Consider the following 13,302-nt stretch of genomic DNA (forward strand, 5'->3'; position numbering starts at 1 on the left):
CTTTATTACTCTTCATTTGTAACCTCCATACAAGTTCAGTGATATATGGGCTTCATTACTTAAAATACTCTAGATCTATACTCAGTTTTAGGAAATATGTGTAGTCACTTGACAATCCTCACAAACTACTTCCTGCGAAAGAGCATATCTTTTCTTCTGTGGATTGTTTAAATAATCCCCTACCCCTATTTTGTTGAGACTTTTAGGCAAAGGGATATATGCTTGGGCTGTTCTTTTCAGATTCGTTGTCTTTTCAAAGTGCTTTAGTATCTTAATCATTCCTGCTATCAAAATATTTTCTTTCTCTGTCATTTTTGTTGGGAAATCATAGAAAAACAGATACTTTATTTTTAATAATGTGTGACTTACCTAAGTTTTTCACTTTTAAAATACTGAAAATATCTGTCCAATCCTTATTGAGTCAACAATGACTTAAATGCTTGATTTTGTTGTCGTTGGTGGTGAATACTTCAGCCTCAATAAGACTTGCTAATCTTAAGGTCATCTTATCTGTTTTAAAAGCCCCCAGGTACTCAGAGCAGAACACCTAGTAAACCTTATTGACATCATCTTGCTTGAATTATGTCTCCTATGGGGTTCTGAGAATGAAGTGAGTTACTTCAAAGTGTCAAAATCAGACTGATTTGGTTGGAGGCCAACTTGGACTAGTATATATGAAAAGTGAGCATCTTAGGTGAGATTCTTAATGCCCATTAGACTTGTAGCATTGTCTGCTGTATTTTATGCTAGTAGCCAGGTGTGGGCAGTGATATAGGGCTTGGGGGATCTCTCTTACCGGCCCAGGGATCCAAGGCATTCAGTGCAAAACCTGGCCAGCAGCCCGAGTGAGTAGGAGCCATGTGACTCTGGTGAGTTGGAGTGTGCAATTGCCTCCTGCTTCAGAGCTACCTGATCCGAATACTAAGCAGAGCGAGTGCCGGGCTGAGTGTAAGACACTGAAGACACTGCAGAGCAAGGTGCTTATTCCAGAGGCGTTACAAAACATGGAGATTAAAGACCAGGGAGCCCAAATGGAGCCGCTGCTGCCTACGGTAAGAGACAACCTGCTATCACATAGATTAACCGTGCTTGCTGCAAAACCTGTTAGGCAAGTGGTCTGCTAGCTAGGTGAAGTGAGTGTACTTTTGGGGTGGTGGATAGCTCCTACGACATATGGACAGGGGTCTCCTCCCATCTTGGGAGACTGAAATGCTTAAAGCAAAGCACACGATTCTCCCCCCCTTCTCAATATGGATGCACTACGGTGATGAAATGTCTCATGTTTGCTGCTGTTTGAAGAAATGGCTAGGTTTTAGCAGCAGGGGCAGTTATGTGTCTCTCTGCCTGCCTGTTACTGCTTATCTCTCTGTTTCTCAGACTGTGTACTGGTTTAAGCCCTTGCAAAGAAGCCCCCTTTTATCATGTTTAATCCCTGTCCAATTTCCTCCCCCTGCCTCATCCCCAGGCAGTGAGGTGAGGGAATCTGCTGCTGTTGCAGCTCTAAAGATTTAGTCTCCACAGAAACCAGGGGAAAGAACAGGACGATCGTGTATGTGTGTGTGTGTGTGTGCGCGCGCGTGTGCGTGTGTGTGTTCAGTCTCTTTCTCAAAGGGAAATGTGTAATGGTTTTTATACAAAGAAGGTATGCATTTTTGGGGGACAGACACACAATTCAGATTTGAATATCAGAAAGGTTTCTGAACTGTCATTTGGTAATAGCCCATCTGTTTATCTCTGGGTTCTTAAGCTGTTTCCCTAAATTTAATTTTTGAATAAGTGATTGATTTGCCTATCCTCTCCACAATCTCTCTGTCTGGCTCGCAGACTTTGGAGATCTTCAGGCAACATCTTTTTCAGTCTGGAGCAGCTGCTGGCTGTGTTTAAGGAAAAAAGAAAAAAAAAAAAAAAAACCCGTATTTTCTTGATGCAACAGAGATGACAGTCATAGCTTCCAGCCATCTATCAGTGCTACCACAGCAGAAATCCCCTCCCTGCACCAAACCAGACGGAGGGGCTGTTTCTCGGCTCCCTGTTACTAAGGTTGGTGACCCACCTTGCACGGAAGGGACCGGCGGTGAGCTGTCCATTTCCGAGTCCATTCCTAGGTTTTCAACAAAATGCTTCCGTAGGAGGAGTGGGCAAATTCTGGGCCACTGTATTTTCAGGGCCTTACCTCTCCTGCCGGGCTCACATGCTGCAAAAAGATTCCAGTTTGCATCCCCGGAATCAACTGTGGCGACTGAGCATGCCCAGTTCTCCTGCGGACGCCAGGTTTGAGCAGGGAGGGAGCAGAGTGATGGGAAGAATGCAAGGAGTTACCACAAGAATAGAGTCTCAGTAGAGGACAGGGGTAGCGTGGGCGTAGGGGGCCGGGAGAAAGGGAACGGGAGAAAGAAGTTTGTCAATTATCCTGCCTGCCTAAAAATAGAGATATTTCTTTGTGGCATCAAAGTGGAGTTATAAAAAAAAGTGTAAAAGATTTGTCCATCTTCCCAAACTTGAACAAATACATAAATTAGGATTCTGTTAGTATTCAGAATAAATAGTGTTAAGAATATCAGGGAACTCTTGTTCCCTGGATGAGACAGGAACTATACACAGGAATCGTGGTATGGGGGTTAGGGAAGGTTTAGGGAAACCCCCAACTCTTTTTTTTTTGGCTGGCAGTGGGGGTGGGGTGTTGAAACCTGTCCTAGAAAAGCAGGCTGAAGCCAGTTTGATGTGGCTTATGGATTGTCACTTGTGGGGAACATTTAAAGGGTTTAGGACCAAATGAGGATTAACTAGAGGAATTTAAGAGGATGACATTACTGGGCTAGATGGGCAACCAATTTATAGCTTAAAAGAGCAGAGAAAATAGAAGTCTTTCCAGAAAAGGTCTACAATACATCTCATGGAAATTTTTGAAAGCGAGAGTCAAAATTTGCATGCCATGGGGTTAATGGTCAGTACAAAATGGTGACAGTTTAATGGTAAAAGAGAATCATATTAGCAGATCATTACAAGAAAAACAAGCCCGATAGGCTAGAGAGGATGCTGAATTACTGGTCCAGTTTTATACTTGTATAGCAACTCCCCCAGTTGCTTTTATGAAAACCTTTTTTTGTTTAGTTTTCAAAACAAACATGTTATGTAAAGCAGATTTTATTATTTTCATTTTCAAGGTGAGAAATTGAGGTACAGGGAGTCTGAATAACATGTCTGAGATCACCCAGTGATGAAACCAGGACTAGAATTTAGGTCATCTAAAACTAGTTCAGAAATTTAAAAAAAAATTTAGTATTTTTTACGTTACATTCTTAACCAGGCTTAACATGATCCGTTCCTGGACTGAAGTTTTTATGCTTGGAAGAGAGCTTTGGACTTTGTTTTAGAAAATTAATCAGACGACTTTGCAAATAATTATGTGAGAGACAATATGGCATAATACTTAGAACACAGTCAAGGCCCAACACTGCTATGTATTTGTTAAATGATATTGGGAAAGTTATAAGTCATAGTGTCTTCAACTGAAAAATGAAAAGGGAATGTTACTATATATCTCTTGAGTTTTGGAATGAGCAAGTTAAATAACTTATATGAAGTTTCTGACATTTAGTAAGTGTTCAATAAAACTTACTTGCTATTGTCATTGTCAATCTTGCTGTAAATGAATACGTTATGGTTATATTCATCTCAATATAGATACTGAGATGATGCATAGTTTTCAGGTTTTTACGAAAAGTGGTTTGTCAGTACTGTCTACCAAGAAGGAAAAGTGGAAAATGGAGAACTGGAAAAGACTCTTCATAGTGGAGGTGGGAGGTGGAATTTTTTAGTTATTATTATGAAAACTTTGCAATATGCTTGGAGAGCCAATTGGACAGGCATTAAAAGCCAATGTTAAATATGGGACAGAAGCAGTCAGAAGTAGAAAGTCAGAGAAGTGAAAGAGAAAGAAAAATAAGAATAGATAAGAATGTCAGATATAATTAAGAATAGATAAGAGTGAATGTATTAATCCTGACTCAAGTGAAATGGAGGAACAGATTCTCATTAAGCCTCCCAGGGTTTACCTCCATTTAGTATAGTATATATAAAGTACATTTGAAGGATATGGGCAAAGGAGGCCTAGACATGTTTCTCTTTTTTTCCCAGTGCTTCTTAGGAAGCTTCAGTGATAATTTCCTTTTGCTGGACAAGCCATCATTGCATTTTGTAGACTCTAATCACTCCAAGGGTTAGGGCGTTCACTCTTGTTGGCTAAGTGTATAGTCTGGTTTTGGTAGCAACTGACTGTTATGTCTGAAGTTATAGAAAAAGTGTGCCAGAAAGATGCATTCTCTTAAGTGCCTACTGTTGGCCAGTCACATTCTTGGTGCTGGAGATGCAGCAATAAATAAGGCAGGCAAACACCCTATATAGGTGAAACCTCACACTCCAGCTAGACTAGGAATAGAACTCGATTTACCTTTTTAAGAGACTGCTGCTTTCTCCTCAAATGTTTAATAATTGTTATAACCTTTTTGAGATGGATGTATATGGGGAATATATGTAACAGTAATAATGGTGATATCATTTTAGTAAGGATGGAATTAGCCTTTTAAAAGTACAAAACCAAATATTTAGGATTACATTATGATTTCACATTTTCGTTTGATATTCAATGTTGAATTTGCTTTTAGGATTAACCTAACAATTTAAAAATTATCAGGCCATGGAAGAAGCTTCCAGGAGAATATATAACAAATATTTATATCTCATGACATTTAATCTTGGGTGATCTATAGTGAGTTCACTTTGGATCCCTTCTAAGATTCTGATGTCTGAAAAAGGACTTAAGTTGAGCTTACTCATAACATTTCCCTAAGGTATAAAACTACAGTAAAGTTCACTTTTAAAATGTAATTTGATAATATAGGATAGATGATTGGATTTAGTACTTTTAGAAAGTGCTAATTCCATATTTCCAAGTGGCCCAGTTTATTGAATTGTTTTATTTGTGGAAAAAAGTTATAAAAAGTCTTTAATAGTATTAAATCAGGGAAAGGAAAATGGGACTAAAATGTCAAAGTAACAAAAAGAGCACATGGATTGGCTAAGTAATATTGTTTTTTCTTTTCAATTTGAATTGAAATTTAAATTATAATCTGAGTTTAAAGAAAACATACTCACTACACTTCATAGTCAGTAGGAGGCAAAATGCAGTATAAGAAATTAATCCCCATTTCTACTTTCATGATTTGAATTGTTACTCTAGCATGGTAAGTGACTATAGAAATAAAATATATGTATAGAATGCTAAGGTTGGGAATGAGTGGTAGAATCTGAAGGCTGTAGGAATTAAGTTTACTTCTTTATTAATATTATGTTTATGATAAAATATTGAGATCAGATTAGGAAGTAGGCTAGTTTATGATGAAGAGTTAGAAAATATCTGGGCCAGGGTCTGGAACTCAAATAGAGTCAGAGAGCATGGTCAGAATACAATGATACTGCCAGTGTATCATTTCTTTCTAACCTTGAATGATGCTTGCTTCAGAAGTCCAAACTGGGCATGAATAGATTGCAGTGTATTATCATGTGCCACAAGTAAGTGGAGAAATGTTGATGCCCCTCTCAGCCCTTCTGTGAGAGAGACTTCACCTCTTCCTTTCTCATATCACATAGGACACATGACAATGATCACTTGACTTTCTGTGAGGACACCATTGTCAATCTATATAGTAAATATTAGTTAAGTTTTATGTTTTATTTTTAGGTAAAATAAAATTAAAATGAAGTTTTAATATATTCTCGCACCACAAACAGTTGTCTCAGATACTATTTGGGGTGTACTGCTTTTTTGTTTTTTAGAAAAAGGGAATAATTTGGCATCTTTTATGGAATTACATATATATATGTCTTATTTTTTAGAGCGATATAGATTCACAGCAATATTAAGCAGAAGGTACAAAGATTTCCCCTATATCCCCTGCCCTTTACACATACATAGCCTCCCTGATTAACAAGATCTCTCACCAGAGTGGTACATTTGTTACAGTTGATGAAACATTATCACCCAAAATCCACAGTTTGCATTAGGACTTAGTGTTGGGCATCCTATAGTTTTGGACAAATTTGTAATAACATGTATCCACTATTATAGTACTATACAGAGTCATTTCACTGCCCTAAAAATCCTCTGTGCTCTGCCTATTCATCCATCCCTTTCCACTAAACCCTGGCAACCACTGACTTTTTTTACTTTCTTCATAGTTTTGCATTTTTTAGAGTATTATATAGTTGGAATCACAGTACATAGCCTTTTCAGATTGGCTTCTTTCATTTAGTAATAGGCATTTAAATTTTCTCCATATATTTTCATGGTTTGATATCTCATTTCTGTTTATCACTGAATTATATTTCATTGTCTTGATGTACTACAGTTTATTTATCCATATACCCACTGAAAAATATCTGGGTTGCCTCCAAGTTTGGCAATTATGAATAAGTCTGGTATAAACATCCATGTGCAGATCTTTGTGTGGACATATTTTCAATTTCTTTGGGTAAATACTAAGAAATGTTATTACTGGATTGTATAAGAGTATTTAGTACTTTTAAAAACTGCCAAGCTGTTTTTAGTAGTGGTAGTACTACTTAGTATTCTCACCAGCAATGAATGAAACTTCCTCTTGCTCCACACGCTTACCAGCATTTGGTGTTGTCAGTTTTTTATACATTGCGGATTTGATTTGGTAATATTTTGTAGAGAGTTTTGCATTCATGTTTATGAGGGATATCGGTTTGCAGTCTTTTCTTATAATATCTTTGTTTGATTTTGGTATTAGGGTAATGGCTTCACATACTGAGTTAGGGAGTATTCTTCCTTTCTATTTTCTGACATAGATTGTTTTGGGAGGTTATTCATTATTGACACCGTTATTTTTAATAGATAGCTTCATATATGTTTTGACCAGAGGACTGTAGAGATCAACTGGAGTCTAGATTTTAGACTGGCTCCTTAATTTATGGATGATGGAGCTGGACATCAAAGACGTAAAGAGATATATTTAAGGGCATGCTACTTATGATTCTAGTTAGTGGCAGAACTCAGCCTAGAGTCCAAATCTCTTGATTATTCACTTATCATTCTTTCCACTATTATATAGTCTCTATTACTATCATAGCATCAACAGCTGAGTTCCAAATTAAAATGGAAATTAGGCAATGTTTGTAAAGTAATACTAGATATTGTCTCAGGCTCATGTTAGGTACAAACATCTGTAATCATCATGATAATCCTGAAAAGTTGCTAATGTTTTCCAGCTTTGCAGATGAGAAACCGAGGTCGAGAGAGTTGTATAAATTATCCAAGTTCACATAGCTAAGAAGTGCTAAGCTAGGATTTGAAAATATTTTATCTAGTTAATAAGTAACTTGTCTTCCTTAAGGCTAATTAAACAATAAAAAAGAATTCCATTATAAAATGAGCTTTCACATCTTCCCCTCCAATAAAATATGAAAGTACTCTGCTACAAGGTGCTATAAAATGTCAGGTCTTTTTGGACACATATTTCATGATTCAGTTTATATGAAATGTCTAGAATAGGCAAATCCTTAGAGATATAAAGTAGATTAGTGGTTGCCAGGACCTGGGATATAGGGGAGAGTTAGGAGTGACTGCTAATAGGTACAGAGTTTCTTTTTGTGGTGATGGAAATATTCTGGAATTACGTGGTGGTGATGGTTACACAACACTCTGAATATACTAAAAACCAATGAATTGCACACTGTAAAATGGTGAATTTTATGTTATGCAAATTTTATTTCAAAAAATTATTTTAAAAGTAAGTTACTGTTTAGCATTATCATGAACAAGGAGAAGGCCGAGGATCTAAAATGCTTATGAGAAGAGGGCAAATAAAATATTCACAAAATAAAAATAACTTCCAACCCCCACAAGAAATTCTTTACTACAAATTTGCTTCTCTTTGTCAAGATGATGCTGAGATTGGTCAGGGTTTCAGGTTATTTGCAGACCTAGAAGTCTTGGAATATATCTTCAAAGCTGAGTTAAGAGAATATATGGTACATTCTATGTACCAGAGAGAGAGATACCTATTTCACGTGAGTCACACTGTATTTAGATATTTAATTTCTTATGGCAATATTTTGTAGCTTTGTCTTAGTGTAAATTTCTATGCAATATAGCAAGAATAACACAAAAAATGCAGAAGTGCCATTTATATAATGGTTCCTACATTGAGCTTAAATACCAAATTCATGTTGAATTCCAAGTAGCTCAGAACTCGAGAGGTGTTCTCAGAAGATGAAAATGGAGATTAATATACAAACTCAGTTGGATAGAGTGAGGATATATTATAGCCAAAGACTCTTGGTATAGCTTTGAATTAATGACAGCGTCCCTGTACCAACATCAGCAAGACTTGCTCATTCATCATGAAAATTATGCTCTAAGGATCTAATAAGCAAGTTTTTAAGGCAGAATTTTCCCATTGCATATTGAATGTGCTAGGTTGCTGGAGTGCCTCCAACATTTATTTGTAACTCCACTTGTTCTTGCTAATTCTGGAAAACCAAAATTATTTAGAGAAGGCTATTTCTTTCTAGTGTCTTTTTTCCCCCTTTTGAGTAATGAGGCTTTGATATCAAAGATGATGACCTAGTCAAATTTCAGAAAGCAAGTGACATGAAAAATAGGTATATAACAACTACCAGATGGGATCAAAACATAGCTCTGCTTAGGAAGCACATTTCATTATTGTTAGATCCACACTGCTTTTTTCATAAAGTGGTGAATTTCTGTTGATATTTAAGCTTTTCTGGGAATAAGCCTCTCCAAATGCTTCTGATTTTTTCAGATATATGAATGTGGTTTAAAAATGAAAAAAAAAAAAAAACAGCACATACACACAACAAACCCAACACAGAGTCAGCAGCAATACACACCCTTAAGTTATAATATAATTTGTTATTTGAGTGTATAACCATGTACTTTGTAATATAACTTTATGATATAAATGTCTGTTAAAAACATGTGATATATAATTGACAGAGCACTGATAGTAAATATAAAACTTTGGTATTTTTTTCCTAAACAATGGGATTATTGAAAACCTTACTCTTGAGGACCACCTGCATCAGACTCGTCAGGAGGGCTAGTTAAAAATTCAAGTTCCAGACCTTATCTAAGCCCACAGTCTGAGAATAATAAAGGGTAGTAGTAAGGACACCAGCATTTAAAAAAACTGCTAGGTGATTCTTATGTATGTTAAATCTTGAGAATTTTTGCCTTAAATATCAACAAAATAGAAAGATCATCATATATTTATAAATTATTTTAACTGTAAGAATGCCGGGAGACTAAGTTTGCCACAAAACAGCCTTTTTACCAATAAATCATAATGGGCTAGAAAAATTAAGTGCTTATTTACTTATTAAGCATATTACCTATTACTTTGCAATATTGTGTATATACATGTATATATATCCTGATGATTTCAATTTATGATTGGTTGCTTATGATTTTTCAACTTTACCATGGTACAAAATCTATGGACATTCAGTATACTCCTCAACTTTGCATGGTGTTACCTCTAGATAAACCCATTGTAAATGGAAAATGCCATATATGGAAGATGCACTTTTAACTTATGAAATTTTCAGTTTACAATGGATTTATCAGGGCATAACTCCATTGTAAATTGAGAAGCATCTGTATGTAAATTATTTTGCTTAAATGCAAATACTTATAACTTGTTGCCTCAATCAGTAACTAGATTCTTGAAAGCAGCTTATTTTAGATAATTTTTGTGCTGCTCTCACAGAGCCAAGTGCATGGAACTCCTTGTTAAATATATCATGGGTAATAGATTAAGCAACAACAGTAGCAGACATTAATTGTTAAGAGTTTGGACACTGAAGTTGGAAAATTCTAAAGGTTTCGGTTAGGAGGTATGTCAACTTTGGCAAGTTATCTAGGTTTTCAAAGTCTTACTTTTCTTACCTATAAAATAGGAATGGTAATAATATATCTATCTCCCAGGTTTGTGAGAAGCAATGAAAAGATACATATTATATCATTTAGACTAATGACTTAATAACAGTAGCTGTTATTCTTGGCTTAATAGTTTTCCTTTTGAATGAAAATCATTATCTGATATGCACAATTAATTCAATCCTTGATTCAATAATGCTTACTCAATAACTTGATTTATCCATTTGACAATAATATAGAAGTATGTCAATAATATAAATTGATAATTATAATACAATGCAATCCTTTTTCTAATTATAAAATTAATATTTGATTTTTAAGATAGTTTAGAAGGCATCAAAAGTAAATATAAACTAATTTTGTCATGTTTTAACTATTTTTACTCACAGAATGCTTGCAAAAATAGTACAGAATTCCCATATACTTTTCATCCACCTTACCCTGTTTACATCTTACATAAGCATTATTAATGATAAGAACTAGAAAGTTAACATTGATACAATTATATTAGCTAAACTACTATATTCGAATATCACCAGTGTTTTCACTAATGTCCATTTGCTGTTCTAGGATACAATTCAGAGTACCATATTGTGTTTAGATATCACATTTCTTTAATCTCCAGTTTGTGACAGTTACTGAATCTTTTTCTTTCATGACCTTGCCACTCTTGAAGTGTACAGGTCAATTTTTTGGAGATTGTTACTCAATTTGTGTTTGAGGTTTTCATAGTTAGATTGCGGTTATGCATTGTTTGTCAATAATACTGTAGAAGTGATATTCCATTTTCCATTCATTATACCAGGATATACATATCTTACTTCTGGTGACATTAACTTTGATTACAGAGTTATCTTCTGTTTTTTTCCCATTGAAAAGTCAAGAAAGTTTCCCTTTGTAATAATATATTTGGGGAGATATTTTGAGACTATGTGACTATCCTATTTCTCCTCGAACTTTTGCACACTAATTTTAGCACTCATTGGTAAATATTTCCTGTTTCACTTATGGAGGTGTCTGCCTCATGACTTTTTAAAACTTTTATTTGGTTTTTAATAGACACATAATAATTACACATATGTATTCTATAAATATGTATGATACGATGTTTTGACACAAGTATACATTGTATAATAATATAATAATCCAATAAGGGTAATTAACATATCCATCACCTCAAACACTTACTTCTTTATTATAAGAACATTCAATATACTTGATTTTAGTTATTTTGAAATATACAAATACATAAGTGTTAACTATAGTCACTGTACTGTACAATAGAATACCAGAAATTATTCCCCCAATCTAACTGTAACTTTGTGCCCGTTGACCAACTTTTCCCCATCATTCCCTTCTCCCTACCTTCCCCAGCCTCTAGTAACCACTATTCTATTCTCTACTTCTATGGAAACAACTTTTTAAGATTCCACATATAACAAGACTTCAAAAGGTTTGTAGAAACATGTAATTAAAAGATAAAAATAAAATATAAACTTAATTTCTCAATATAAGCTCTATCAAGTTCAAGACACTTTTGTAAGTGATGATACCAGCCATTTAATTAATCCCTAAAGAACCGAGGGTCTTGGAATTTAGCCATGTCAATGCAGTCTTTCTTTTACGTTATTAACTGAAGAAAAATGGGTGCCCTTTATGGATTTTTTAAAAGATTTACACAAAAAAGAAGTTAGAATGAGCCAAACCAGGACTTTAAGGTGGATGCCTAATAATTTCTCATTGAAACTCCCTCAAAATTGCCCTTGTTTGATGAGAGAGATGTGTAGGAACATTGTTGTGGTAGAGAAAGACTCTGGTGAAGATTTTCTGGGTACTTTTCTGCTAAAGCTTTGGCTACCTTGCTCAAAACATTCTCATACCAAGCAGATGTTGTCATTCCTTGGCCCTCCAGAAAGTCCTCAAGCAAAATGACTTCAGCGTCCCAAAAAACCGATGCCATGACCTTTGTTATTAATCAGTCTGCTTTTGCTTTGACAAGACCACACCCTCCTCTTGGTAGCCATTGCTTTGATTGTGCTTTGTCTTCAGGATCATTCTGGTAAAGCCATGTTTCATCTCTTTTGCAGTTCATCAAAGAAATGCTTCAGGATCTGGATTCCATTTGTTTAAAATTTTAATTGAAAGTTCTGCTCTTGTCTGCAGATAATTTGGGTGCAATGATTTTGACATAGTTTTAGTTGAAAGTTTGCTAAACTTTAATTTTTCAGCCAAAATTGTGCAAGCTGAAGTATTGGTATGGCTATGGTGCTGGCTATCACTTGTGCTGTTAATCATTGGTCCTCTTCAATTAGGGCACAAACAAGATTATTTTCTCCCTAGAAAATTGATATAAATGATCTGCCACTGTGGGCTTCAACGTTGTTTCTTCCCTTCTTAAAATGAGTTATCTATTTGTGAACTGTTGACTTATTTCAGGCATTGTCTCCATAAAGCATCAATGATTTCAGCATTCTTCCACTCAGGCTTCACCATAAATTTGATGTTTGTTCTTGGTTCAATTTTAGCAGAATTTGTGTTACTTTGATATGGGCTCTTTTCAAACTCATGTCTTATCTTTCTAGGTGCCTCTAGATACTCATCAGACATGTTATAACAAGTTAGTATGAGTTTATTTTGGTGCAATGTTTTTTGAAATTCATGCAAATTTCTTATAATACACATTTTCTGTGAACTTTTTGAAGACCCCTTGTAAAAGTGAGATCATGCAGTATTTGTCCTTCTGTGCTGAACTTATTTCACTTAACGTAATGTTCTGTAGGTTTATCTATGTTGTAAATGACAGGATTTCATTCTTTTTGTGGCTGAATAGTACTCTATTTTGTGTGTATATTACATTTTTATTTTTATTATTTATTATTTATTATTTATTTACCTTTTTTGAGTCAGAGTTTCATACTTGCTGCCCAGGCTGGAGTGCAGTGGCATGGTCTCAGCTCACTGCAACCTCCACCTCTTGGGTTCAAGCAATTCTCCTGCCTCAGCCTCCTGAGTAGCTGGGACTACAGGCACTCAGCCTTATCTTGCTGAGTAACTGGGATTACAGGCGCCCACCACCAAACCTGGCTAACTTTTTTGTATTTTGAGTACAGATGGGGTTTCACCATGTTGGCCAGGCTGGTCTGGAACTCCTGACTTTAGGTGTTCCACTCGCCTTGTCCTCCCAAAGTGCTGGAATTACAGGTGTGAGGCACCATGCCTGGCCTTTTTATTTTTTTAAGAGACAAGGTCTTGCTCTGTCACCCAGGCTGGAGTTTAGTGGTACAATCATAGTTCACTGCAGCCTTAAGGACCTGGGTTGA

At 35.6% G+C, this 13,302-nt stretch overlaps 1 protein-coding gene across 11 annotated transcripts in view; it reads left to right on the plus strand.

Moving 5' to 3' along the window:
- The first annotated feature begins 817 nt into the window (after positions 1 to 817).
- Positions 818 to 13,302, plus strand: part of SLC4A10 (solute carrier family 4 member 10) — a 377,604-nt gene continuing 365,119 nt past the window's right edge. For 4 of the 11 annotated variants that reach the window (XM_007965144.3, XM_007965147.3, XM_038002021.2 and 1 more), the window contains exon 1: positions 820 to 1,052. Coding sequence is in view for 6 of the 11 variants with exons in the window: in XM_038002017.2 (XP_037857945.1) it covers positions 1,005 to 1,052 (48 nt within the window). In the remaining 5 variants the exon portion in view is untranslated. Of the gene's footprint in view, positions 1,053 to 13,302 lie in introns of all 11 variants that reach the window. The other 7 variants (XM_007965149.3, XM_007965146.3, XM_038002019.2 and 4 more) reach the window with 4 other exon arrangements.

The sequence above is a fragment of the Chlorocebus sabaeus genome, chromosome 10 (assembly GCF_047675955.1).
Source record: "Chlorocebus sabaeus isolate Y175 chromosome 10, mChlSab1.0.hap1, whole genome shotgun sequence".
Classification (NCBI taxonomy): Eukaryota; Metazoa; Chordata; class Mammalia; order Primates; family Cercopithecidae; genus Chlorocebus; species Chlorocebus sabaeus.